General features: G+C 29.8%; 1 protein-coding gene across 1 annotated transcript in view; it reads right to left on the reverse strand.

Annotated features, from left to right (window-relative positions):
- Positions 1-246: 246 nt before the first annotated feature.
- The window catches only part of LOC127542752 (THO complex subunit 2-like), a 68,002-nt gene continuing 42,071 nt past the window's right edge, over positions 247-26,177 (reverse strand). The window contains exons 25-39 of the mRNA XM_051968521.1: positions 19,971-20,128; positions 18,661-18,789; positions 17,680-17,811; positions 17,408-17,592; positions 16,700-16,884; positions 14,908-15,010; positions 13,143-13,561; positions 12,955-13,013; positions 10,193-10,225; positions 7,665-7,802; positions 6,524-6,593; positions 5,890-6,047; positions 2,369-2,445; positions 1,874-1,917; positions 247-512 (exon numbers count right to left, since the gene is read on the reverse strand). Coding sequence (XP_051824481.1) covers positions 1,890-1,917; positions 2,369-2,445; positions 5,890-6,047; positions 6,524-6,593; positions 7,665-7,802; positions 10,193-10,225; positions 12,955-13,013; positions 13,143-13,561; positions 14,908-15,010; positions 16,700-16,884; positions 17,408-17,592; positions 17,680-17,811; positions 18,661-18,789; positions 19,971-20,128 — 1,874 coding nt within the window. The 3' untranslated portion in view covers positions 247-512; positions 1,874-1,889. The remainder of the gene's footprint in view (positions 513-1,873; positions 1,918-2,368; positions 2,446-5,889; positions 6,048-6,523; positions 6,594-7,664; positions 7,803-10,192; positions 10,226-12,954; positions 13,014-13,142; positions 13,562-14,907; positions 15,011-16,699; positions 16,885-17,407; positions 17,593-17,679; positions 17,812-18,660; positions 18,790-19,970; positions 20,129-26,177) is intronic.

The following is a 26,177-nucleotide window of genomic DNA, read 5'->3' on the forward strand; positions in this document are numbered from 1 at the left end:
CTAACCCTAACCCGACTCTAACCCAACCCTAACCCTAACCCTAAATGCCTCCCGACTCCCGACTCCCGACTCTAACCCTAACCCTAAATGCCTCCCGACTCCCGCCTCCCGACCCTAACCCTAACCCGACTCTAACCCTACCCTAACCCTAAATTCGCGCCTCCCGACTCTAACCCTAACCCTAACCCTAAATTCGGGCCTCCCAACTCTTACCCTAACTCTAAATAAATTTACCTAAACTCAAAATGCTTTCTTAGATATTTATTTATTTTTAACATTAGACAGGCTTTTTTAGGTGAGAACATAAAATGGAAATACATTAACATACTCAGTCTACTATAAGGTGTTCAAAAATATAATAGAAAATGTACCAAAATAGTAAAAAAAGAAAAAAAAAAAACTCAGAAAATAATAACCAATTCAATCAATGTAAACTGTAATCAGATAAAAATTTAAATCTGAAAATGGTGTATTTCTGCTTGAAAATTTACAGGTTCCATTTCAATCTTCACCTGTTAAGAAAAAATCAATTTTAAGTGAATTCATTTATATCTAAAAACCTATAAGGAAGCTTCAAATTTCAAAATTCACATTCTGAAATTCTTACTATCTGTAAGGCCAATTCAAGCAGGTAAGCACTTTCTCTGCAATTACTATTAGGAATTGTTTAGGATTTTTTGAGATTCATATTTTTCCTTGAAACCTTAATATCTGGCTTTTGACAACAAATCTTATTTGATAACAAGAATTAAGCATCTTAATGAAGGTTAATGAAACGTGTAAAAGCTATATGAAGTTTACATTAAAAGAATGATTGTGACTATTGGTCTCATTGTTTTCTGGAAAATAGAGGCAAAATTTTAAAAAACATTTCTTTAATCAAGTAAATTAAGCAAATTGTTTGATCTTATTTTGTTAAATAATAAGAATACTTATATCCAATTACTGCAAAACTGCCTTCTATTCCCACTAATTTTTACAAATCAATGAATTCTAATCCTAAAATCTTAAGTCTTTATACTTGTGAATATATTTTATATTGTTGTCAAAGGTTATATTTGCTGCTGTAAAATATATTTACTTTGTTCTTTTCTCATCTGTTCCTTACTATGTTTCTATTTTTTAAGCATTAGGTTAAATTTCTAATTACTGTCTTGTAATATAGTTTAAGAAATGGCAGTAAATCTCCTTTCTTTACATTTTTGTAAATTACCATGGACAATTATTTAAAGCTGGTTTTATATATATGTACAAGAATTTTTTTTAGGATTTTGTTTATATAGTTTCTATTGTTATTTCCTTCCAGGTAGTTAGAATCATTTTAAATGGCATATATATAGGAATATGCATGAATTTAGTTTCTATATTACTACTTGGATAAAATGGTTTTTAAGTTAGTCCTTGGATTTTTCCAAATATATCATTATATGATTTGTGATGGTAAAGAACTAAAAATTAAGTCATCCATGAACTGGAGAATCACTAAACAAGTTGTACTATGTGACTCTGATTAAACAATCATAGTTTTACCACATCTGCCTTTACAAACTGTCAAAAGATTTTAAATATCCAAATGAATTTCTTATACAATTTATATTTATGTGTGTGCATATGTATGTGTACATGCATGCGTGTATGTATACACATACCTACCATTTTTCTCCATTGAGGAAGTCAAATGTTAGAAATTTAGACCACAATTTTCAAACAATCCTGGTAATCATTTAGTTCAACATAAATCCTACAATCAATTTTAAGCAGTTCACTTTTCAAGTAGAAAACAAAAAACCTATGGTTTTTATGATGATAATAGGCACTTATGAAATATGCAAATGCATACAATTTTTAAATAGGCAGAGAACAGAACTCTTACCTCAAAAATGGCTCCTTTATCTGTGTTTATCAGAAGATTTATGAGTAAAATTATTGTGAAGGAAAAAACTGACAACTTTATTGGTATTTTGTAATATACAAAGTTACAAATTACAACTGTTTGGTTGCAGGCAATTTACTTAGAATAATTCTCAATTTCCTCAGCATCAAGAAACCTATTGTCCTGGGGTCTTGAATGCAGGTTTTCTGTCACTGTTTCCTTCGTTTTTTTTTTTTTTTAAATTAATAATGAGAATGTTTGGAACGGGCAGGTAGTGGGAATTTAGCGCAAACAGTGGATAGAGCACCAACCCTGAAGTCTGCCTCAGAAAAAAATGAGAGAATGTTGTGAATTGACTACTGTGGCCAAAAAAAAAAAAAAATTACTAAGCATTTTTAAAAAATTCAACTTAAATCGTGATTAAATTTATAGTAAATTCTAAATAAGGATGTTTTCGATACTACTATAATGTCATAATTTTATTTTAAAGGATATTGTTTTTTTTCTTCTTTTCCACTTGTGGTTTCCCGTTTTTCCTTCTTTTCTGTTTTTTCTTTATCATGCCTGGATTCCTATAAAAATCAGAAGAATTAGTAGAACAGAAAATCAAATGAAAAAGCTCTTATTTGCTCTTATAATATTCACATTATGCAAATAATGTTTCTATTAAAACTTTTTTAAAATTTACTTACAAAAAGCCAATTTTGTATTCTTTTATTGTTCCAAACCTTCCCATGACACAAATTTATGATAAAAATGTATGAATAACATAAAATACTTCTTATAAAAAACATTCATCTCTTATTCATGGTATATTTGCTACTTTGTTTTTATGTATTGTCTGGAAACAATCATTTACTAAATACCTACAATATTCAAGATACTATGCTAAGCACAGAGACAAATATTTGAATAAGAAATTGTGAATGCATTTTCATAATCTTAAAAGAAGAAAAGGCAAAATAAGAAGCTTAAGTAGAACTATACAAATTAAAATTAATGGAAATAGGCATTTCTTAAACTTTATTTTCATCTAAACTATAGAAGTAAAACACAAATGTGCACCCACAATTTCATGGAAAAAAATACACTGAACTTAAGTGAATTATAAGAGTCATATTAACACCATAAAAGGAATTTATTCTCTCATACTTTCCAGTTAAGCAAGTAAAAGTCAAAAAAGTTATCTCTTGCCTATCTCTGAAAAACCGTTAAACAAATTTTAACAAAAATTAAAGTTATATGTCAAAAAAAATATTATGACAAAATTGGATTTGTATCAGAAGTCTGGTATTACCTCAATGTCAGAATATAAATCATAAAATTATAAGCAATTTTTTTTTTAGTAGCATTTTATTAGGAAAAGTACCAGTAATTTAGCATAGTGACTGGGCTGCTGGGGTAAGAGTCAGGAAAAATTAAGTACAAATTTTGTTTTGGGGAAAGGTTGATTCTCTTCATTATCAAGATGATTTAGACAATTTCTCTTAGACTAAGATGTCAATAATCTAAAATGATATATCCCTTCACCTTAATATAGGCCATATTTGTTCCTATGTTAATCTGTCATTATCACTAATGGGAATCTTTGGATTAAGATGTCAAAAAAATCACCTTTTTATTAACAACCTGTTGGTATTCTTTATAAAATTATTAAAATACCTAGAAAATTCCAATAAGAAAAAGTTACTATGAGGCTGAAAAGACCAATATAGCAAAGTATTTTACAAACCACAAAGCAGAGATGGAAAAGTAAACATCAAAGCGGTATTCATTCAGCCACTATCAAAATGGTCTAGAGAGAGTGTGAATGGAAACCACCTGGAAAGCCTTCGAATGAAGTCAAACATTCAACACTGAATAAGAAAAAAAATCAGTGTGGCAATTCTGTTACTCTACACCTAAAGTCTAAGAAAGGTCAAATAGTTGAAATCAATCAGGTTTCATTTTAAATCAAGGAAAAGCAGAAAGACGAATTCTAGAATTTCATTATCTCTCTAAAAAAATTTTGTTATTTTTTGGACCCTGAAAAAAGGAGCTGTCTGGCAGAAATTCTGGAAAAAATGAAGCAAAAATGTAAAACTTCTACTATAAATGTAATTGAGACGTGTTTAAAAAAAAAAATTGGAAAAGAAATCAAAGATCTTACTAAATTCTTAAGAAAATGTTTAGAAAAATTGTTTTAACATATAATGCTTGGTTTTGGGGGGATGGGAAAGGAAAAATATTTGGAATTCAAGATTTTGCTAAGGCGAATATAAATGAAACAATAAAATAACAGCTTGAAAATCTGCCTTTTCTCCCTCCCACATATATAAGCACTTTAAAAATATTACCAAACTTATCCTGTCAAACCTCATTTTGCTCCCGCTCTGTCCTATCACAAAATTTCCTTCCTACTTACCTTTTTTCTTTATCATTTTTAAAATGTCTTAATAGGTCTTCCTTATCTCAAGTTTCTCTGCACTTAAATCCTTCTGCAAAAATAACTTCCAAGATTTAACTATTTCCTTTCTTTTTGACAACTGCTAGCTACTTACAGCCTCTATGAGTTTTGTAAATTATGAGTATTTTTATTTTTCCTTAATTTCATGTCTAGAAAATTCATTTCTCCTCCTCTTCCAAACATGGTGCTATTATGGAAAACATTTTCATAATAGTTATGATTGTAAAAGAAGGCACATACCCAAAAGGGAAAAAGAAACAATACTAGAAAGAATAATGAAAATATATTTCAACATATATTCAGAGTCTCTTAAGTCTTTTTCTGAAAATAGCATGTTTCTTCATAAACCCTCTATACTTGTTTTGGATTACTGTATAGCTAAATGAACTAAGTCATCATAATTTGTAATCACACAATGCTGCTGATGCTGAATATATTTTCCTAATTTGGTTTATTTCATTTTGCTTCAGTTATTATATGTCTTATTGCATTATCTTGAATGTAAATTTATGCTGAATGTGGTGATTACATACATATATAATGTATATATATATATAAAAATATTATATTTACATAAATATATATTGCCTATTCTTGTAGTATTACACGTATTTAAAAATAGTCAAGAATGAAACACTAAATTCAAAGTAACACAAGTTACTAATATACAGTTCTCTCAAATATTTAGTAAATCAACCTTAACTTGATACCATCAATTTCTATGTTCTTTCTGTCTTTTCTGGATTTTCAGGATACCATTCCGTCCTACCTTATGTCCTACGTAATGCTCTTTAATATCTTATTTCCCAGATATTGTTCAAGATCAAAATCAATAATCCTGAGTTTTCCCTGCATTGAGTACTCTTCCCTTCTCCCTCTATATTTTATCATCTCTACAGAATCATTACCAGATCTATCCAGTACTAATCTAGTACTAATCTGTCTTTTTCATCATTTATCCAAGGTGACATCTCAGACGACAAAATTCATTATTTTTCTTGCTATAGCTTATGCTTTTCTAAAATTATTTATTACTGTAGAAGAAACCATCATTCAGATAATTAATTAAATCAACAAAGTGATCTCGGTTCATAATAGAATTAACTTTTACTTTTCTTTTAAAGCTAAATGTTCATAATGGTTTTATTCTTTTTCTGTTAAGGGACTGAATTTTTTTTTTTTTTTGAGTTATATTTTCCAGAAGAATTAACCCAGAATACAAGAAGCAATGAACTGTGAAAGAGACGAAACCCCCTGAACTGAAATAATTTGTGTTTTTATACTCTTGTATATCTGGTGCATACAATTAGCACCCCTGGACTACCCCATCTTCATGATCTAATACATTTTTTTTTTTTTTTGGAAAAAATTAGTTCCTTTTCCCACCCCTAATGCTTTCTGTGTGTTTTTCCCCATGAGTACTGCAAGTTGTTTGTACTTATACATGTATATTCTCAAAACTCACCACAGCTTATGAAGTCTATTCAGAGCTTTGGTAATAATCTTAGTTTTTCACATGTTTCCTGAAATTACGGTTTATTGGAGACCCTATTTTTGACAGCAAATTTACCTTTCTGCCACTAGAACTGCTCTTCTCTGTCTTCTCAGTTTTAACTGAGTCACTTTTTTCTTTTCCAGAAGATTTTGACTTAATTTTTTCCTTTTCTTTTTCATTCAAATGAGGAGAATCAGAAGGACTTTCACTTGTACAATGTTTCAAAGAACTAGCTGAAATAACAATTAAGAAAAAGTCAATTTTTTTTTAAATTTTTAGTAAAAAATTTACAAACATAAGGGAATTAAGTAGCTCAAAACGCAAAATAACAAAACAAAGCAATGAATGAAGTGAAGGCTAGACTTACTACTTTAACATCTGAAGAGAAACAATTTCCTGACAGAATAAGCAAGGGAAAATGCAACTAAAGTTAGCAAAAGTGGAGATATACACACCACAAAAGAAAATATTACTTTAAAAAAAGGTATCAGAACTCTTGAAAACAAATCAAGGTTGCCATTGTTGTTATAGGAATACCTTTGGCAAACTTGGAGCTACTCCTAGTTCTGCACTACTCCTTTTATGAACTTTAAATAAATGTCTGAAATTTTGCTCTCTGGCACTGAAGAAAGTTTATTTTTTGTTTTAGACATTTATCTTATCTTTACATGTAATATTAACAAGTTTTAACATTATATGAGCTACCTACTTGCTCCATTTTCTTCTTTACTTCTTTTAGTAGACTCTTGTGGGAAATCACGATCATTGTTTGAATGATCCTAAAGTCAAATAATTAAATCCTGTAAACTTTTTGTAAGAATTGTTGTTTTTTTTTTAAGTACTGAGAAATGTGAAGTTATTTATACAGATTCATGCAGTAATATTTTCATATCTTATTTTTCAACTTTCAATACTAAAATAATTTTTTTCTATATACCAATATTACTATAATCACAGCTGAAAAACACTGACTTCAGTAGTAAGACGGTCTTCACAGGATCAAGGAACATATCTGATCTCTTTTCTACTTAAAAGTATAACAAATCCAAATCCAGAGTAGAATTCTTATTACATGACCTATACTTCCTGACCTATAAAAATATAACTCGTTATTTAATTAAAGAGGCAAAAAGTAGTAATACTTCAATGAGTTAGTAATTCCTTTTACTCTATTCTCAGAAAATTTTTGTTGATTTTTTTTTAGTTCACAGTAACTTTACAATATTTTAATCTTTGAGATGGAATCAATGGACCAACCTAGATCAGATTTTGCCCAGAACAGCTATGTTTTTCAAAAAATCAAAAATCAAAATGAGCCTGATTTCAGGTGACATTACACTTGAGTTAAAACAAAACAGCAACGCGGACATAATTGACATTTTAAGACTAAGAAGGAAAGTCATTATAGAACATATTAAAATCATAGCAGTCAAATAATGAGCATTAATTAAATAAGGCAGAATTACAAAAAATTAATTAAAATGTTAAAAGAACTAATAAAATGACTTCAATATAATATGATCTTCTGAGAAAGAAACAGACAACAATCAGAAAGGATTAAAATAGCAACAGTTGTACTATTAGTGGCAGAAGTATCTATATTGAGGGGTTCAAATATCAGTTCAGCCCTAGAATCTGATTAGCCCTTATATCTATACTTTAAAATGTATTGTAGGACTTTGAAATTAAAAATGTGGTTAGCTTCATGTTGTTTTTTAATAAATATTTATCATCTATCTCCAATGTGTACAGTCTTGCAATTATTGGAAAATTAAATAAAAGCTTGTAGAGATTATGATTATGCATGAATAGTTAATAAATTTTCATAGTCATCTTGAAAAATTACAAACCCTTTTCCGTTCTTTCCTGTCCTTGTCATCTTTCTTTTCTCTCTCTCTGGATCTTTCCCTGGACTTGTCCAAATCTTTCTTGTCCATTTCTTTTTCTTTATTCTTGGGAAGTATTGGAGTAGCATGGTTAATGCAATGCTGTGACATTAAGGCAACATTATTAAAGTTTTAAAGTATTTGAAATTAAATAGTATTGATGAAGAGGGGAAAATGCGATGACATTTAAATTTAAATGAAAATTTAGGATTAGTGCCAAGCTCTACTTATTTCTAAGAAATAAATTATTCCAATGGTCCAATTTGGGAGCTAAAGAAATTTAAATGTAATTCATAATACAGAATTGGAAGGATGATAATTGAGATACTAAAAAACTTCTGAATTTTAATTTTTTTATTACTCAAGAAAAATGGGAAACCATGCTTGCTCGGATAAATTCTACTGTCCAATTATAAAGAACAATTAAAAATTTTACTAAAAATCTATGAGAAAATGAAAACTGCTACACTGCTACTAATGTACTTCGCCAATATAGATACACACAAAAAAACTCAATACGTATTACACATATAATTAACAATGTTAATTCACACATCCACACCCATCAACCTACACATACCCAAAGACAGACACACACACACACACACAAATACATACACACATACACACATGTAAATTCTGCTGGGAAAAGACATGAGCAACTATGGGTAAATCAGGAAAGTCTTCTTGCAGCTCTGTAGAAAAACTGAAAAGTCATTTTGAAGAATAGAGTTAAACAAGTTTCTTATGATGCCATTATGGCACAAAGTTGATAAAGTAATATAAAAAATAATTTTTAGAATAGAGGATTAGTAATTTTTACAATTTTAAGTTTGAGAGAAAAGCTTTAAAATTTTTTCATTAATGTCTTTTTACATCAGATGGCAGATGAGATGGAAGTGTCCTAGAGTTTTCTTATTTTTCCTCTAATAATAATCACAATCACCTATGCCTGTCGATATTATGCAATTCGATCAATCTTTCCCCAAATGATGATCACCAGGAACCACCCATTGTTTTAAAGACTTTCCATGATTTCTGTTAAACATTATAAAGCATTTATCAAAAAAAAAAAAAAAATTAAGCAAAACAAGCAATTATTGGCAAATAAATATAAAGGTTTCAATCTAGTCTCTGTTTTATGAGTTTTTTAGAATTATGTTGGCCAATGACTTGATCAGAACTGTTTTTCAAAGTTATTTATTTTTACAATATTGCTGTTATTGTAAAAATTTGGTTTTCTGGTATTTACTCATTTTACATCACAAGGAATCATTCTAAAACATAAGAGTACCATGATCAAGACAGGGGGCAAAGCGCATATATGTATAAAATATACTGACTGAAAAACTCGATAAAGAATGTATATTTGTTCCTTTTAGGACATGCTAGTTTATAACAGGGATTTTGTATTTTTTTTTTCTGATGTACGAGGGGAAGAGTGACAGAGAGAAAAGATGAATTATTTTATTCTTTGAAAAACTTGTTAAATTGTTAAATTTGTTTAAAATTTAAAAAACAATTCATATTATATAGTGTTCGTGTTAAAATATTAAAAAGAATAAGGACAAAAGGAATTTTATTTACTGTAACTAAAGCAATTTATCATCCTCCACAAGAAGGCAATAATGAAGAAAAACTACAAATGTTCCTAAGGTAAAGTATCAAGTAAACCGCCATAATTATTGCATATTATTATTATTATTACAACTACCATAATATAAATATTATTAACATTCAGGACAAAAATCATTACTTGATAAAAATTGCTGAACATCTAACTTTTAAGAAAATAAACAATCCCACACCAGAAATTTAAATCACCCCTATTTAATAAATATATGCCATTAATAGAAAATCCTAGCAAATCAACAGAAAAACAAAACATTCAAGAAATAATTTCAAGAAATTAATTGCATACAAAAACAGGTGCAATAAAAAGGTAAGTCAGAATATATATATATAATAATAATATGTTAACTGGCTAAAAGTTATAGTATTAAATATACTTTTAAAAAATTATTAAAATAATTTCTACTAGTGAATTATCAATACCACCACTTCAATCAACAACCTCAAATATTCTTAAAGACTAATGAATCCAAGACAAGATAAGTAAGCAAATCTGATACTGTGTAAAGAAGCAACTCCACTGGAGATGATTATTCCTTCAACAGATGCTATTGCACCAAACCCTTACAATTATTGGGTGATTTTTAAAAGAAACCTATGGGACTAACATTAAAAAAGACAGGAAAACTTGGTTTGGTATTGCACCCTAACAAGTTGCTTTTATTCTGCCTCTATGGTATCTTATTATTCTTGCTCTAAAAGACCAATCTATTTATATTCCCAGTGTTAAACATACAGTTTTTGCATGTAAATAGTTAAAAATGTTTTTCTTCATTCACAACTCCAAAGCCCTATGCAAAATACTATATTATTATTACTCCAACGAGGAAATTCTATTATTTTATTTAAAATAAACAAACCTTTGTTGAGGATTCCTTGACTTCACAAATATCCTACAAAAAAGAAAATAATACACAAGTTAGCAGTTATGAAAAAACTTGAAAAATTGTGGAAAAGACATAATTTTAAAAAAACCAATGCTACTTCTGAGAAGTAAAAGTAAAAGTTTGAATTGTTTTGAATTTTGAAGGTTTACATTAATAAGAACATTGTTACGAAAATAACAAAAAACTATATCACATCTGTACAACTTCAGCAAAAAAAAAATTAGTAACTTTATAACTTTCATTTTTAAATTAAATAATCCACAAAATTTCAAAACAATTTTTTTAATCACTTATTTTCATTCATTGTTTTCCCTTTAAGAAACATCTCTAGCACCATCTTGGTGTCTTCATTCCCAAAATAATTATTTGGGTGAAAGAGAAGATGGATTAACACATCATTTTTTATTTATTTATTTATTCATTCATTCATTCATTCATTTATTTATTCATTCGTCTGTTTATTTATTTATTTGTTTGTTCATTCATTTATTTATTTATTTATGCATGCATATATATATATATATATATAATAATATAATATATGTAATATATATTATATATATATAATAATATATCTGATATATATATATATATAATATATATATATCAGATACATTTTTACATATGTATGTATGTATATATACACATACACATACACACACACACACACACACACACACACACACACACTTAAAAATCTATCTGCTTTCCCTCCCACTCAAATTTAATCTATTTAGAAAAAAAAGGTTGTTTCATTATTTTTAGTTCTATTCTCAGACTCTTGAATGTATTAGAAGTGAAATAAATAAAAGATGACTGATTTTTAAAGTTCATATATTATAAAAATTTAAAGAATCCATAAATTACACTTAAAATAGAGCTTTAACATGCTTTATATTTACCATTTCATTCAATCCTTACAAAATACTGTGTGGTATATTTCTGCATTTTATAGATTAGGAAACTGAGAAAAATAAGGTTTTATATAGGTTTTGCATATTAAAGTTCAATACATAAGCATCATTTTTCTGTAGTGCATAATTAGACATTCATTTCCCAATTTTATAAAACATTTTAAGAATTAGGAAGAAAGGGAATTTAAAAAAGGAAAATAGATTTAAAATTTACAACAGTGTAGGTGGGTAGGGAACAGCATTTTCTGTGATCTCAAAAGAATTAAAAACTTAGGTGATGAACACCAATTAGGGAATGGCTGAACAAAATGTATGAACATACATACATATGAATGTAATGGAATACTACTGTGTAATAAGAAATTAGAAGGATGCTCTCAAAAAACCATTTAAAGACTTACATGAAATAATGCTGAATGAAAAGAGCAGAACCAAAATTTACTCTTTGCTCCAACACAATTTATTCATTCTGGAAGATACTATTCACATCCAGAGGAAGAACCATGGAATCTAAATATAAATCAAAACAAACTATTTTCTTATTTTGTGTTTTTTGTTTTTTTGGTTTTTTTTAAGACTTTTCTTTTTGTTCTATTTTTTTTTCATATGATTAATGTGGAAACATTATTCCACTGTTTGTCAACTTGAGGAAAAGAAAAGGAGGAAGAACCACAAAACCTACAACATAAAAGTTTTCAAAAAATGACTGCTAAAAATTCATTCTGTATAACTGGAAAAATAAAAAATCATTTAATAAAATAACTATAATATTAATTAATTTAATAATAATTTAATGATTTATAATTTGTTTATAATTCATTTATTTAATAAATTGTTAAATAAAAATTTAATAAAAATAAAATGAAACGAAGGAGATAAAGAGGGAGAAAAGGTGGGAGTAAAGAAAGGAGAAAAATGAGAGAACTTAGAGAAGAGCTAAAGGGAGGAAGAAAAAGCAAAATAATGACAAAAGGCAAAAAGGATAAATGATGAAAAGGGAAGGGAAAGGGTCAGAAAGAAGAAAAAAAGACAAAAGAAACGAAACACTTTAAAATTGAAATGATGTGATGAACAATGTGAATATAATACAGTTAAGGAGTATATACTAGAATATCTCAATTGTATAGGTAGAGAAATTTTCTACGCAACCTGTGCCCTATGAGTTAACCTAAGCTAATTTATTCCAATTGGGAGATGAAAATTAAGATAGCAAAAATGCAACATCGATCAAGGTTCTAGGACAAGTGACTGTAAGATGATTTCAGAAAAACTTATTAAGATCTACGCAACTAATACCAAATGAAGTCATTAAGAGAAAGTTGCAATACAGTAACAAATATACGATACAAGGATCAATCTTGAATGATTTAACTACTTTCAGAAATGATTCAAAACAATCTCCAATTATTCATGTTTCCAAAGAACTGATGTCATCTGAATATACATTAAATCATATCATTTTTCATTTTCTTTTTTCTCAAGTCTTTCTGTAGAAAATGACTAATGTAGAAATGTTTTATATGATTACTAATCACCTAAAGAGGAAAGGAAGAAGACAAGAAAGGATGGAAAACTGGAACTCAAAACTTCAACAAAAAATGTTTTAAAATGCTTACCATGTAATTGGGAAGAAATAAAATATAGTTTTTCAAAATGCACTAAAACATTTTTAAAAATACAAGCATGCATTTAAAGGAGAAAAGAAAATGTTTATGCATGTCATAGAATATATGATTACTCATACTCAAAAGGAACATAGATGTTAGAATTTCAAACAACTAATTTCAAAATGATTTTTGGTATTTGCAGATTCACACTAACCTTAACTGTGGATGAATGCAATGGGGATAAACGAATATCAAGTTTTCGTCGTTTCTGTTCTGTTATGAGAAAAAATAATTAAAAATTATTCTAAATTAGTTTCTTCATCAATGATTGTAAGGAAACTCAAAAAGAAAAAAAAAATTCTTTTCATTAAAATACTTTCTTTTTTTTTTAATTTCTCTTACCCTTTTCAGATTCTGGCATTTCCAGCCGGAGACCAGATGACTTTAAGAACCCAGTAACTGATTTTTCTCCTCCTTTTGTACTTTCCTTGCCTTTGCTTTCCTTTGGAACATCTCTTTCTCTGGATGGCTCCTTTTCTCTTTCTTTTTCTACAATCAATTTTGAATCTATGTTGACCACACTCATCTTGCATTTGTCATCCTTAGAAGCTTTTTCTTCCTTTTTAACTTTTTCTTTATCACATCTGAGTACTTTTTCTTTTGTTTCCCTTGTCTTTTCATCTTTATTTATCCGGTCATCTTTTGGTTTTTCTTTACTCTCTTTACTAAGTAGTTTAGTCTCAGCAAAAGCAGGTGGAATCTTTTCCTTTTTCTCTTTCTCTTTACCAGTTTTTTCTTTTTCATTGTCTTTGATAATTTTGCTTTTTTATAAAACAAAGAATGGATACAGTTTCCAATTTAAAAGATATGAACATTTTAAAATATACAATCTTAGTTTCACATTAATAATTAAATTATCCAATTTTTGCTAAGCATCACCAGTACACAGTACCTAAATACAAGCTGACTTCCTATTTGATATGTTCTACAAAGAATACCATAAGATCCAGAAGGTACAATCACTCATATAACAAAAACTCTATATGCTAATTATACAACCTTACGTTGGAGATGATACTATATGATTATCCTGTATACAGTGAATATAAAAATTTTTTAAAGTTTCCATGTAAAAAAGGGAGAAATTAAATGAATGGAAAATTTGTCAAGTTAAATTGAGCTTATTCCTGATTTTTTTTTGATCCTGAGACCAAAGCTCTCTAGCTCTCTAGATTAGGAGCAAAGTGTTTTGGAAAAACTTATGGTTACCTGGAGTGGATGAGAAAAAAAAGAGAACAAAGTAAAAAATGTACAATAGTTAAAAAAAAAAAAAAGAAAAGAAAATCTACAAGGTAACCAAGGAAAGATAGTAATTCATGAATATTAAATAAGAAGTATTCAAAGCTTTAAGGGTATAATTTATAAGGCTGGTTCTTTTTTAACATCTCTATCTCCCTTTTGTTAGGCACCAATCTGATGATTTAACCTTTCTTTTCTTGTTTACTTCTCTTCTTTTAAAATATCTGTAGAATAGCATTTGTTAGGGACACAGTAATATTTACACTTATTTGTACAGCATGGAATTAGGGCTTCTTTAATTTTTTAATTAATTTTTTCCTTAATGAAGGTTCAATTCTTTAATGAGGGCTCAGATTTAAGAAATAACATCAATGTGGTTGATAACAACTAGAAAGTGTGAATGTGAAAAGAGGAGAGACTGCTGAATTGTAATAGCAAAGAAAAGCACCTAAAGATAAAAATATTCTTGGATATTCTATTGTCAACACACATTTACTACCAACTAAACTGCAAGCATAATGTTAAATGGTAGGAATATAGTCAGTAAAGAAAAAGTCCTTCATAGATGAAGTGTCTTATATCATTGGATCATAATATGTACATAAGGAAGTAAAAATACTATGAATTTAAAAAGTTTAAAAGGCAAAATTCTGGTTGATAATGGTGATTTTATACTTGATCTTGTTTATGGAATTATAAAATAACAGTCAAACCTGACTTCCTAAGTAATAAGGCAGCAGTAACTAAATGCATCACCACTATACAACATAAAATGTCTTACTAAATTATATCAGATCTAGAGAAAGAAAGGTAGCATAATTAAAATTCATTATAATAATCAGATCAGATAAAACAAGGTTACACTTACCTATTGAAAACACTGTTTCCATTAGTTGGACTCATTTTTAATGATGTACTGGCTGTTTTAGTAAGAACTTTCAGAGAACATTGAAAATTTTCTTTTAATTTATCTGGAATTTAAAAAAAAGATTTACATGATAAATCTCTAAATAAGTACAAGATAATTGAATAAATTACAGTAATACAGAATACAAAGCCTTTCAGTCATGCCCAACTCTCCATGAGTCCTTTTGGTGTTTTCTAGACAGAGATACGAACGTTTAGTTCATCTTATAGATCAAGAAACTGAGGATTTATCCAAGAAACCAGATTTGAATGCATGAAGATGTCAGGAAGACTAATACCACCTAAAGCTAAGCTTCCTTTTTTCAGGTAACAATCCCTTAATTCAGTCAAATTAAAATTTCCTCAGCAAAAAATTCTAATTTTCTGACTCCCAATAGCAATTTATAGCTTGTTGGAAGCACCACTTCCCCTATAGCATGTAGGTGTGTTGGTGGGGGGATTAACAACAGTTTCAGATATTATCTTCACATTAATATAAAGGAATTATAATATAAAGGGCTGCTGTGACTATACTATTAATACAGCATTTTTGTTCATTTAAACCCCAAATGCTGGTAGTTAATCTTTTTTTTGGCACCTCACAAAATATCTACAACTTAAACAAATAACAACTTTAGAGACAAATGATTTAATTTGGCAATAGTAATTAACAATAAAGATTGATTTAAAAAATCTTCTCTTTCAGGTAAAATTAGAAATAACAATTAGTTGTTCTATTAAGTAGAATTTTGTAAGAAAGCATCATTAAAAATCATAATAACCAGAGAGAGAGAGACAGGGGAAGAAAAAGAGAAAAATAATACATATTGAGAATTCTTAGTTCCTAACTTGTTTCTGCTTTCTACTTTGTCTCTAGTTTGTCACAGAGGTATAACTCTTAACTTGAATGACAATTTCATCTTACTCCAAGAAAAAGTACTCATATTCTTTGTCTATTTTCTCTATAATCTTTACAATTTTTCATATTTTTATTTATTCAAGTAAATAGATCTGTTCACTAAAATAAATGAATTTATGAATTCTGAGACTTAAACGAAGTCTCAGGAAACACAGGAAGGGATCAGGTTATTTCAGACTGCAAAAGCTGAAGATTTTACATTTGAACTTGAAGACAAATGGAAGCCACACCTTAATAGTGTGGCTGATATAGGCAGATTCATGTTTCATAGTATTTCTTATAGGCTGGAGTAACTGAGACCCTCTTGCAATTATCCTGACAATAGCATAAGAAACACTGAGACTGCAGCCCACCTCTTCCTTGCACATTTGCAGTCTATTCATAACATACTAAGAGTTCATACATTTTAACACAATTACATTAGTGATATGTTCTCTCTTCTCTATGATAAATATTAAGGTCCATATCTTTGAGGCTTACTACTATAAGGAAAAGAACCACAATACTCCAATTTCCTTTCTCTTTACACATCTTCAAAGTAGAATTTTATTTCTAGAGCTCTCTCTCCTAATTTTATACATACATATCATGTAATATTATAAATTACAACAATCTGTAATTGTTTATTTTTTGTCTCTCAGATGTTCAATAGAAAATGAAAACTCAATCCATGATTATTATAAATTCAATAAAACAAATAGATTGTTAGCATTTTTTTTTCATTTATATCTATTTAGAATTAGTGAATATACACAAAATATTCAAGGACATTAGTATCTCACTAAATATTTAGCACATTAATTTATTAATTCCCAGAATTTTAAAAATGGTATACCAGTGTCTTCAGTACTGCTTTCTTCCACTTTAGTCGCAGTTATGGAGAGGGATGTAGTTAAACCAACACCACCAGCACCATTTTGTATGGGTGCAGCAACAATATTCCTTGGAGGAGGGTCTTTGTGATGAAATTCACTTTCTGGTATCATAGAAAGTTTTCTATTTTTCAACTGCCCAGAATATCTTAAAATTATTTAAAATATTAAAAACACAAGTGTTAATAATGAACACAATTTTTTTCATTACAAATGTAAATTTAAAAAATTTTTATTTTATCTTAAATTTGATTCTTTAAAGAACTAATATTAACTTTTATTTTGATTTTGACATTATATGAAAGCCTTTTAAGAGGTTGAAAAAATAAAGCCAACTCATTTACAACTGCACCTTCAAAAATATAATATTCAACTCAATATCAAATTTAATGTAACAAGGAAATATTTGTTACTAAAGTTTTATTAATATTTATCAAAAACAAAATTTAACTCTTTCAATTCTTAAAATACCATTTTGACTCAACACTATCATTCAATACATCGTATGCATTCTACTTTACCATACCTTATGAAAAAACTATGTTTAGAAAATAGTATGACTTTTACAAATTGTCAAATTTGTAAATCCCCAAGGTCAAAACAAAAGTATTAGAAAGATTTCAAAATCTACTTGAACTATTCTAGTAAATGATTTTAATATAAATTTATACCCCATAGCCAATGCATAAAGATCAGGCCTCTTTCCTTTCTCTTCTTGACAAATCTTAAGGACTCGTCTTTCCAATGCATGACCCAGGTTCAGGACTTTTGGATACCACGGTAGTATTTTTGTAAGGACAACCAAAATATTTCTGATATGGGTATATTCTCCAGTTTCAAGGCAATGTACTGAAGCCTAAAATACAGATTTTAAAATAATGATTCAGGTAAAATAATAAAAGAAACAAAATTTATCACAAAATCCTTAGTTTGTTCTTGTTACCTTTGTTAGCTTATAGTGCCATTTGTGTACCACATGTCGGAAATTCTCATAGTCTAGCTGATCAGCTTTGTTTCCACCATCAAATCCAGTTGCTCTTAATATGGTAAGGAAGCCAGGATAATTACCACATTCCTAAAGAGCAAATTACATTTTAAACCTCAAACAAAACTGCAAACATTTCCAAACATTTATAAAGTACAATGAACATGAAAACAATAAATCCATAAGTATAACATTTAAAAATTAATATTAGTCCCCACAAATGATATAAAAAAGAACTCTAAAATATAAAAAAAAAGAAAATCCATATATTTAATGTTATACCATATCCAAAGATGAACACAAGAATCTTGCAATTAAACCTTACAAATTTTCAAAAGGTACCCTTACAACGTTTCTATAAAGAGAGGCAGCTAATCAGCACAGTGGATAGACAGCCCTGAAGTTAAGAGGACCTGAATTTAAATCTGTCCTCAGACACTTATCATTTCCTAGCTGTGTGATCCTGGGCAAGTCACTTAACTCAAATTGAATCACCAGCCAAAAAAAAAAAAAAAAAAAATTTAAAAAAAGCATTTTCTATAATGTGGCAAATTCTTTTTCATGTTATTCATATTCTATGAATTTATGTTTTGATAACTTAGGCCCTGGATTTTCATTATTTTCATTCAAAAAACTCACCTTAAATTTATCATCTTTCCCCAGGTGCTAAATGTAATTTTATTTGTATTATGGTTTATGTAGAAAATGATATTTAATATTTCTGTTTTTTGGTAATGTTTCCAAAGTTCCTATTAATATAAAAGTTTATATAAAATAGGTACAAAAGAGATACACCAAGATGGGAAATTTCAAATAGAAAAGGCTACTTTACTTTTATAGGTAAATTTTGTATTTTATATTTTTAATATTTTAACTATTTTTTACATTTTAATTACACACTAATATTAATTTTAAAAACTTAAAACATTATTTTCTTACCTTTTCATAAATTTTTCTGTCACTATGCCATTTAGTTACAGTTGCTAGCATATAACACAAAAATCTGCCATATCTACTTGCTTCATTCTCAGTACAACTTGCCACTGTGTAAACTATATCAGAAAAAACCTGCAAAGATGAGAATTTAAAATATACAAAATTTTTTTTCAGCTTAAAAACTGATTTATTACATTTCAAACTCAATTATAAATTTTCTTAAATATGATTACAACAATATTTTTTTAAAAATACTGAAATATCATGCTTAAGATGACAATTTTAGTTTAAAAACACAAATATATTGACACCAAATAAATTCAATTTTATTTCTATTCCAAGTCACATCATAAAAAGCAGAAGTTTCCATCATTCATGTGGACAAGAGCAGAAGGCCCTCAGAAACAAGTTTAAGTGGATGATTGAGAAAAAAATGAATTGAACTGTCTTATTGAAATACAATTTTAAAAAATATAAACAAAATATAATTTATATTTAAAACAAAATAGTGACAGCTTTAAATATTATAGAAAAAAATTAAACAACTTCATGTACATTATGTCTATTTCATCATTTACTTCAATCTTCTCCAATAAGATTTTTCTTGTCACTATGTTACCAAAGTCCACCTTCAGTATTTGACCTCCCAACGAACAAAATAAATTAATTGAATATTGTCTGATTTGTCCTTGATCAAGTCAACAACCACTAATTAGTTCAGCTTTCTTTACAATTGTTTGAATTGTTCTTCCAAAGTTCTGCAATGATTATTAAGCTCAATCTAAAATTTAATATTGTTTCATTCCCTCTGTATTTATCATAAAGTGATGGGACCAATTTCCAAGATCTTAGAGTTTTTTGATGTTAAACTACAAATGTTTCATATTCAAAAGGTTTTACAGCATATCTGAGATTCTCAATTTTTCTTTCAGCAACCTAAATTCCAATTTTTGATTTTATTATGAATTAAAAACTTTAAAATTTCCAACTTTAAAAAATGCATTAATATTTTTGAATACTAGACTTGTGATATTTAAATCTAGTCAATAATTCTAATATCCAATAAATACTGCTTAGGAAAACATTCTACAAGAAGACAATGAAGTTGCATAACTTCATGTTACATCCAAAAATAATCTGTGCCAATCTGGTTAAATGTGGAGATATTTATTTTTAAAATTCTGAACAGTAATTGTCAATTTTATTAAAATAAAGTACAAAACTGATTTCCAAGCAAAAGTAATGATGAAATTAGAGATTTCTGAAGGAGAAAAAATTTATACAAAATTAAAAAAAGTTTACAAATAACTTACACGATCATAACAGAGAAGAGTGGAAAAATTAGGAGTTTTCTGTTGGTGTACTAACTCCACAAAATGAGAACAATAAAGAGCATCTATGGCAGAAAAAATGCACCGAGGAAATAAACACAACTGTAGAAATTTTGTGATAGTCTCGTTTTTGGTAGACTCTATAGAAAAAATAAAATAGAATAATGATGTTCTTAAAGACAAAGATTTGCTTAAATTCATTTAAAGACATATTTTTATGTGGCAGATGGGGAGACAGAATAGAATAAAATAAAAGATGCATTTCTTAAGATACCAAGCATATACTATTAATTCACTTGAAATAAAAATTCAATCCATTAAGACAATTTTTACCTTAAAGGAACTTACATATTACAGCGAGAAGAAAATATATAATGTAGAGCTAAGAATTGTAATGATATGAAAATGAAAACTAATAAGAGGCCTTTCATTTCTTTAACTTCATTTAAGGATAAGGAAACTGAAGGAAAGATTTACATTCTATTGTTTTCCAGGCATCCAGGTTAAGATGCCTCTCAGGTTAAACTTATTACTGTTTATCTCATGGCCACACAACTATTTACAAGTATATACTGAGCCCCAACTTCCCCACTCTGCTTTCTCTCCTCTCTGAACTTTTTAAATAAAGGACTTATCAACTTATACCATCTGCTGCCCTTTCCAGTTTTAACCCCATAAGACAAGATAATTTCTAGTATTTCTGAACCATCCTCTTCTAGCTTTTTTGTGTGGTCTTCCAAGCTTGAGGGAAAAGTTTTTTCTTTCTTCCCATTTTATATGTGCCAAGAATTAGCATTTAATAGTTCTTAAATGAATCCAATAGCATATGAAATATGTTATATAAAATGACAAAATATATAAAATTTACATATCGTCACTGGAAGGAATATATATATACTGTGAGCCCACAGATCAGAATCAGGTCAGAATAGTAGTAAACAATTGAAATATCCCTGAAAATTTAGGAATCCCTCTCAAAGTTTCTTCTTCCCTGTAAACAAAGCAGGTTAAACATCAAGAAATAGGCTGAGTAAATTAGTGAACAAGAGAAAAAAATTTTAAATTACTATGATGACATCAAGATCAAAATACACATTCAAAATAATACAACAAAGTCAAAATTTCTATATCCAAAGCCTCCAATAAACATATGAGTTGCTTTCAAGGCCGAAAAGCTCAAATTCTGAAAAATCAAGAAAAGAGAGTTAAAAGAAAATCTAGGAAGAGAAATGAGTGATGCAAGAAAAATATGAAAAAGGATCAACAGCTTGATAAAGGACACATTAAAAATTAATGAAATAAATATCTGAAAAAACAAAATAAACCAAATAAATAAATAAAACAAAAATCCACTGCAGACAAAACTGTCTTGAAAAGGAGTAATGATGAATTGGAAAAAAAAGCAAAAATTCATCAAAGAAAAAACTTCCTTAGTAATCAGAACTGGTCAAATAAAAAAGGTACAAATATGAAAATAATTCCTCAAAAACTAGTTATAAATAAGTAGAAACTAATTTAAGAATCAAAAGTTGGAAAATAATGTTAAGCATGTCAGTTAAAAAAAACAACTGACTTGGAGTAACAGATTACAGATAATTTTGAAGTTATGGGAGTTTCTGAAAGTCATGATTCCCCTCACCCAAAAAAAGAAAAGAAATCAAATATCATTTTCCAAGAAATTATGAAGGAAAATTGTCCTAATATTTTTAAAACAGAAGACAAAATAGAAATTGAAAGAATCTACCAATCAGGTCTATTAAAAAACATCAAAATGAAAACTTCCCAGGAACATTATTGTCAAATTTTAATTTCCAATCAAAGAGAATATTGCAAGCATACAGCAAGAAACAATTCAAACGTTATGGAACCACAGTCTGGATAACACAGTCTGGATATTAGTTAGCAAAACTTTCTGGGAAGGAGGAGATTATATGACTGTTAAATAAAATAAAGCATTTTCAAAAATTCCTAATGAAAAATCAGAAAATCTGATTTTCAGAAGAAAGTTCAGAAGACTTTCAGTCTTGTTAAAAAAATGCTCTAAATCACTTTTGACTAATTGCTATTAGAGTTGTTGTGAAACTTATTCAAAGAATTTGGACCTCTGACCAAAGGTATGCACACAAAATTGGACACATCTTTTGATCCATCAGTAGGCATATAACTCAAAAGAGATAAATATTTATAGCAGTTATTTTCTGGGGGCAGAGTATTACAAATTGTGAAATGGATGAACAAATTGTCACAATTGTGATAGAATGCTGAAAAATCAAGAAAAGAGAGTTAAAAGAAAATCTAGGAAGAGAAATGAGTGATGCAAGAAAAATATGAAAAAGGATCAACAGCTTGATAAAGGACACATTATGTTTTAGACTAAGGAATGTTGATTCTAAACAGGATTCTAAAAAAATAAAAAAGAAATTAGTAGAACCATAACCTTGTATGCAGTAGTAATATAAAATACTATAAATGACAGCTATTCTCAGAAATAGTGATGCAAGACAACTCTTATGAATTTAGGATGAAAAATATTATTTCCAGAGAAAGAATGGGGTCTGATACCAAGTTGAGGCTTATTTTTATTTTATTTTGGTTTTGACTTGTGAATAAATGTTTTATTTTAAATGAATAAAATATGGAAATATGTTTTACATGACTACACATGTATAATCTGTGGTGAGCTTTTTCTTCTCAAACACAGCCAGGTGATAAAAGTTCAGATCTTTTATTATCCCAATATAGCCCGGTTAGCTTAGAGGCCTATCTCTCTGCTTGGTTCCAAGAGCTCCCTCCAAATGTCACCAAATCCAAAGGTTTTGTCCTTCAGCCTCTGCCTCTGCTTTCTTCAGCCTCCAGCCAGCTCCAATTCTTCATGTCATTCCGGTGAAATCTGATCAAGAGCCTCTGTCTGTTTCTTTTATACAAGAGGGAGGAATTGTGGGATATGAGAGAGAGGGATTATGGGTTTTCTCCCATAGTGCTCTCTGGCCCTAAGAGCTTTAAGGGAGGTGTGAATTCCCAAAGTTACAAAGTTTACTTTGTGAAGCTGGCATACTTGTGAACTCCAATGAGTAAAGGTACAAACACAAGCATTGTACTAATTAGTTCCACTTAGTACCTTGTTTCAGGTTCTGCCCAAAACATCTTCTTGTAAGATTAGATCAACTGTAATGAGTTAGCAGTTTGTAAAGATTCCAACATCTCCCCCTTTCTTTTGATTTAGAACATAGGGTGGTCATGACCTCCCTGATTTCTCAAGGAGGTGAGAACCCCACCTAAAAGGTGATCACGCCTTCCCTGACACCTCAGGAAAGGAGATGAAAACACCAAAGGAAATAGGAAATCAAATCAGATTAGCGGGTTTCTGAAGGGGCTCACTTGAAACAGGTATGAAACAAGATGTACATAAATCCATCCGTATGGGAAGCATTACCCATAATTACATAAAATACATAAGCACATAGCAATATAACACAGGCTAGTAGTAATGTAACAAATAACATGAATCAACCTGAAAATTTACAAATGTCCATAAGTCCTAGAAATAGTCCAAAAAGGATTCCGTTGTCCATTAGTTCATGTGCCAGGAATCCAATAATTCCTGTAAGCTCTGAAGTACTGCAAAAGTCTCATTAACAATTTTTCATCTCAGGGAATCCAATGATTCTTGCTGTTTTTTCAAGAACTGAAACAGTCTCATCTTGTGTTAGGAAATCCAATGATTCCTGAAGATTTTAAAAGCCCTTTTAACAGTTTCATAGTCAGCCATCTGATTCTTTCTCCATCTGTGGAAATATAAGCAGATCCTCTTCCCCAAGCAGTTAATCTAATTCCCTTCTATTTACCAAATTTGGGATTTCTCCTCATCATCTGGTAATTACATTGGAGTCGTTTGCATTGGATATTGTCTTGTTGTCTTAAAAGGCCTGTATTCTCCCCAACTGTAATCCTGATTGCTTTTCTGTTGGTTGATGACCAGAGTTCTGAATTTCTAAAGTCTCTCTGGGTGTAACCTCAGCTGCTATCATGCCCCACCTGTCCTTTGATTGATACTTTGGAGCTGGGTCCTGCCTCTCATTCCTCTGGGTCAATCTACATTCAGAGGCCCAATGAAAGCCTCGGTTACATTTTGGGGCATGGGATTTTGGGTTTTCTCTCACCCTATCTTCTCATTGTATCTCTGTATCTACATTGGGCTCTTAGATGTCCAACTTTTCCACATTGAAAACATCGACGAGTTTCTCTAGAATTCCTCTGCCAAGAAGCTCCTTGTCTTTCCATGTTCATCATAGTTTGGGCATAATAAGCATTTGTGCCCACTGTGGCACAGCGTCTTATGATCTCTTCCAAAGGAGCATCTTTGTCTAGCCCCCATAAATTCTTTTGCAAACCTCATTGGCCTTTTCCTTAGCCAAATGTCTGGTCATTATTTCTGTTGCTGCATTGTCTCCAATGGTTCTTATTACAGCTGTTTGCAAACGTCCCACAAAATCTGCAAAAGGTTCATTGGGACCTTGTTCTATTTTTGTGAAAGCTTTATTTCCATCTTTCTGTCCAGGGAGAGAATCCCAAGCTTTTATTGCAGCCTTAGAAATTTGCTCATACACTGTTATGGGATAATAAATCTGTTCTGAACTCTCTGCATACTGACCTTGACCAGCTAGTTGGTCAAAAGTGATTTCTCCAATAGTTCCTGTTTGCCTATTGTGTTGGGCTTGAATCCTATATAATTCATGAAACTCCGAAAGCCACAATAAATTTTGTCCTGGTTCTAGACATGTTTTAGCGATGGATTTCCAGTCATTCGGGGTTAAGATTTCATAAGACAAATTATCTAATAACATCTTCACATAAGATGATGTAGCCCCATAAAGAGTGCAACCCTTTTTCAAATCTTTAATTTTTTCCAAATTAAAAGGAGTATATTTTCTCTCTTTTTGACCTGAAGAGTCAAGCTTTTCAATCACAGGATATGCATTTATAAAATCAGATATATCTTCTCCTTCATTTTTTGCTTTAATTAATGCTTTTTTAAATCTTTTCAAATTCTGCTTTACAGGAGAAGCTGACTGTGTTTCTGCCTCTCTCCCTCCCCCTTGTTCCACCCATGAAGGGTTAATTGCGGGGGGAGGGTCATGAGATGTGGAATCACCTAATTCCTCCTACTGTGAAGTATCATACTCAGAGTTGTAATTAACTCCATTCTCATCTGATTCGTCTTCTTTTTCACCTAGTAAAGTTGGCACTTCTTCCTCCTGTACTTTCCTTTTCATCATTCTATCACTTAAATAACTTCTTATAGCCAATTGTATTACATTATATGTATTAATTATTGAGTTAGGCCCATTTTTATTATAGAATTGACAAAGATCCTCTCCTACCAATTTCCATTCATTTAGATCTAATTCCTTTTCCAGAGAGAAACAAGGACATATGTCCTTTACAGTTTGTAAAAGTTCAGTGATTTGCTGTAAACTTATAATTAGACCTTGGCTTTCCATAACTTTGACAATGCTCTCTAAACATTTTCCTTGAACAGAAACAGGCTGTTTTCTAAATATCTGTCCCATCTTAGCTGAAATTCTACTTTAACTCTTTTAACAAAATTTCTTTGTTGTACTCACTCTAATTTCTGGGTCAAGAAGACTTTTCCACTGGATCAGGATCAGAGGCTTTTACACTGGAATCAGGTCCCTGTTCAGGCGCCAAAATGTGGTGAGCTTTTTCTTCTCAAACACAGCCAGGTGATAAAAGTTCACATCTTTTATTATCTCCAATATAGCCCGGTTAGCTTAAAGGTCTATCTCTCTGCTTGGTTCCAAGAGCTCCTTCCAAATGTCACCAAATCCAAAGGTTTTGTCCTTCAGTCTCTGCCTCTGCTTTCTTCAGCCTCCAGCCAACTCCATTCTTCATGTCATTCCGGTGAAATCTGATCAAGAGCCTCTGTCTGTTTCTTTTATACAAGAAGGAGGAATTGTGGGATACGAGAGAGAAGGATTATGGGTTTTCTCCCATAGTGCTCTCTGGCCCTAAGAGCTTTAAGGGAGGTGTGAATTCCCAAAGTTACAAAGTTTACTTTGTGAAGCTGGCATACTTGTGAACTCCAATGAGTAAAGGTGCAAACACAAGCATTGTACTAATTAGTTCCACTTAGTACCTTGTTTCAGGTTTTGCCCAAAACATCTTCTT

Source organism: Antechinus flavipes, chromosome X (genome assembly GCF_016432865.1).
Source record: "Antechinus flavipes isolate AdamAnt ecotype Samford, QLD, Australia chromosome X, AdamAnt_v2, whole genome shotgun sequence".
NCBI classification, from domain to species: Eukaryota; Metazoa; Chordata; class Mammalia; order Dasyuromorphia; family Dasyuridae; genus Antechinus; species Antechinus flavipes.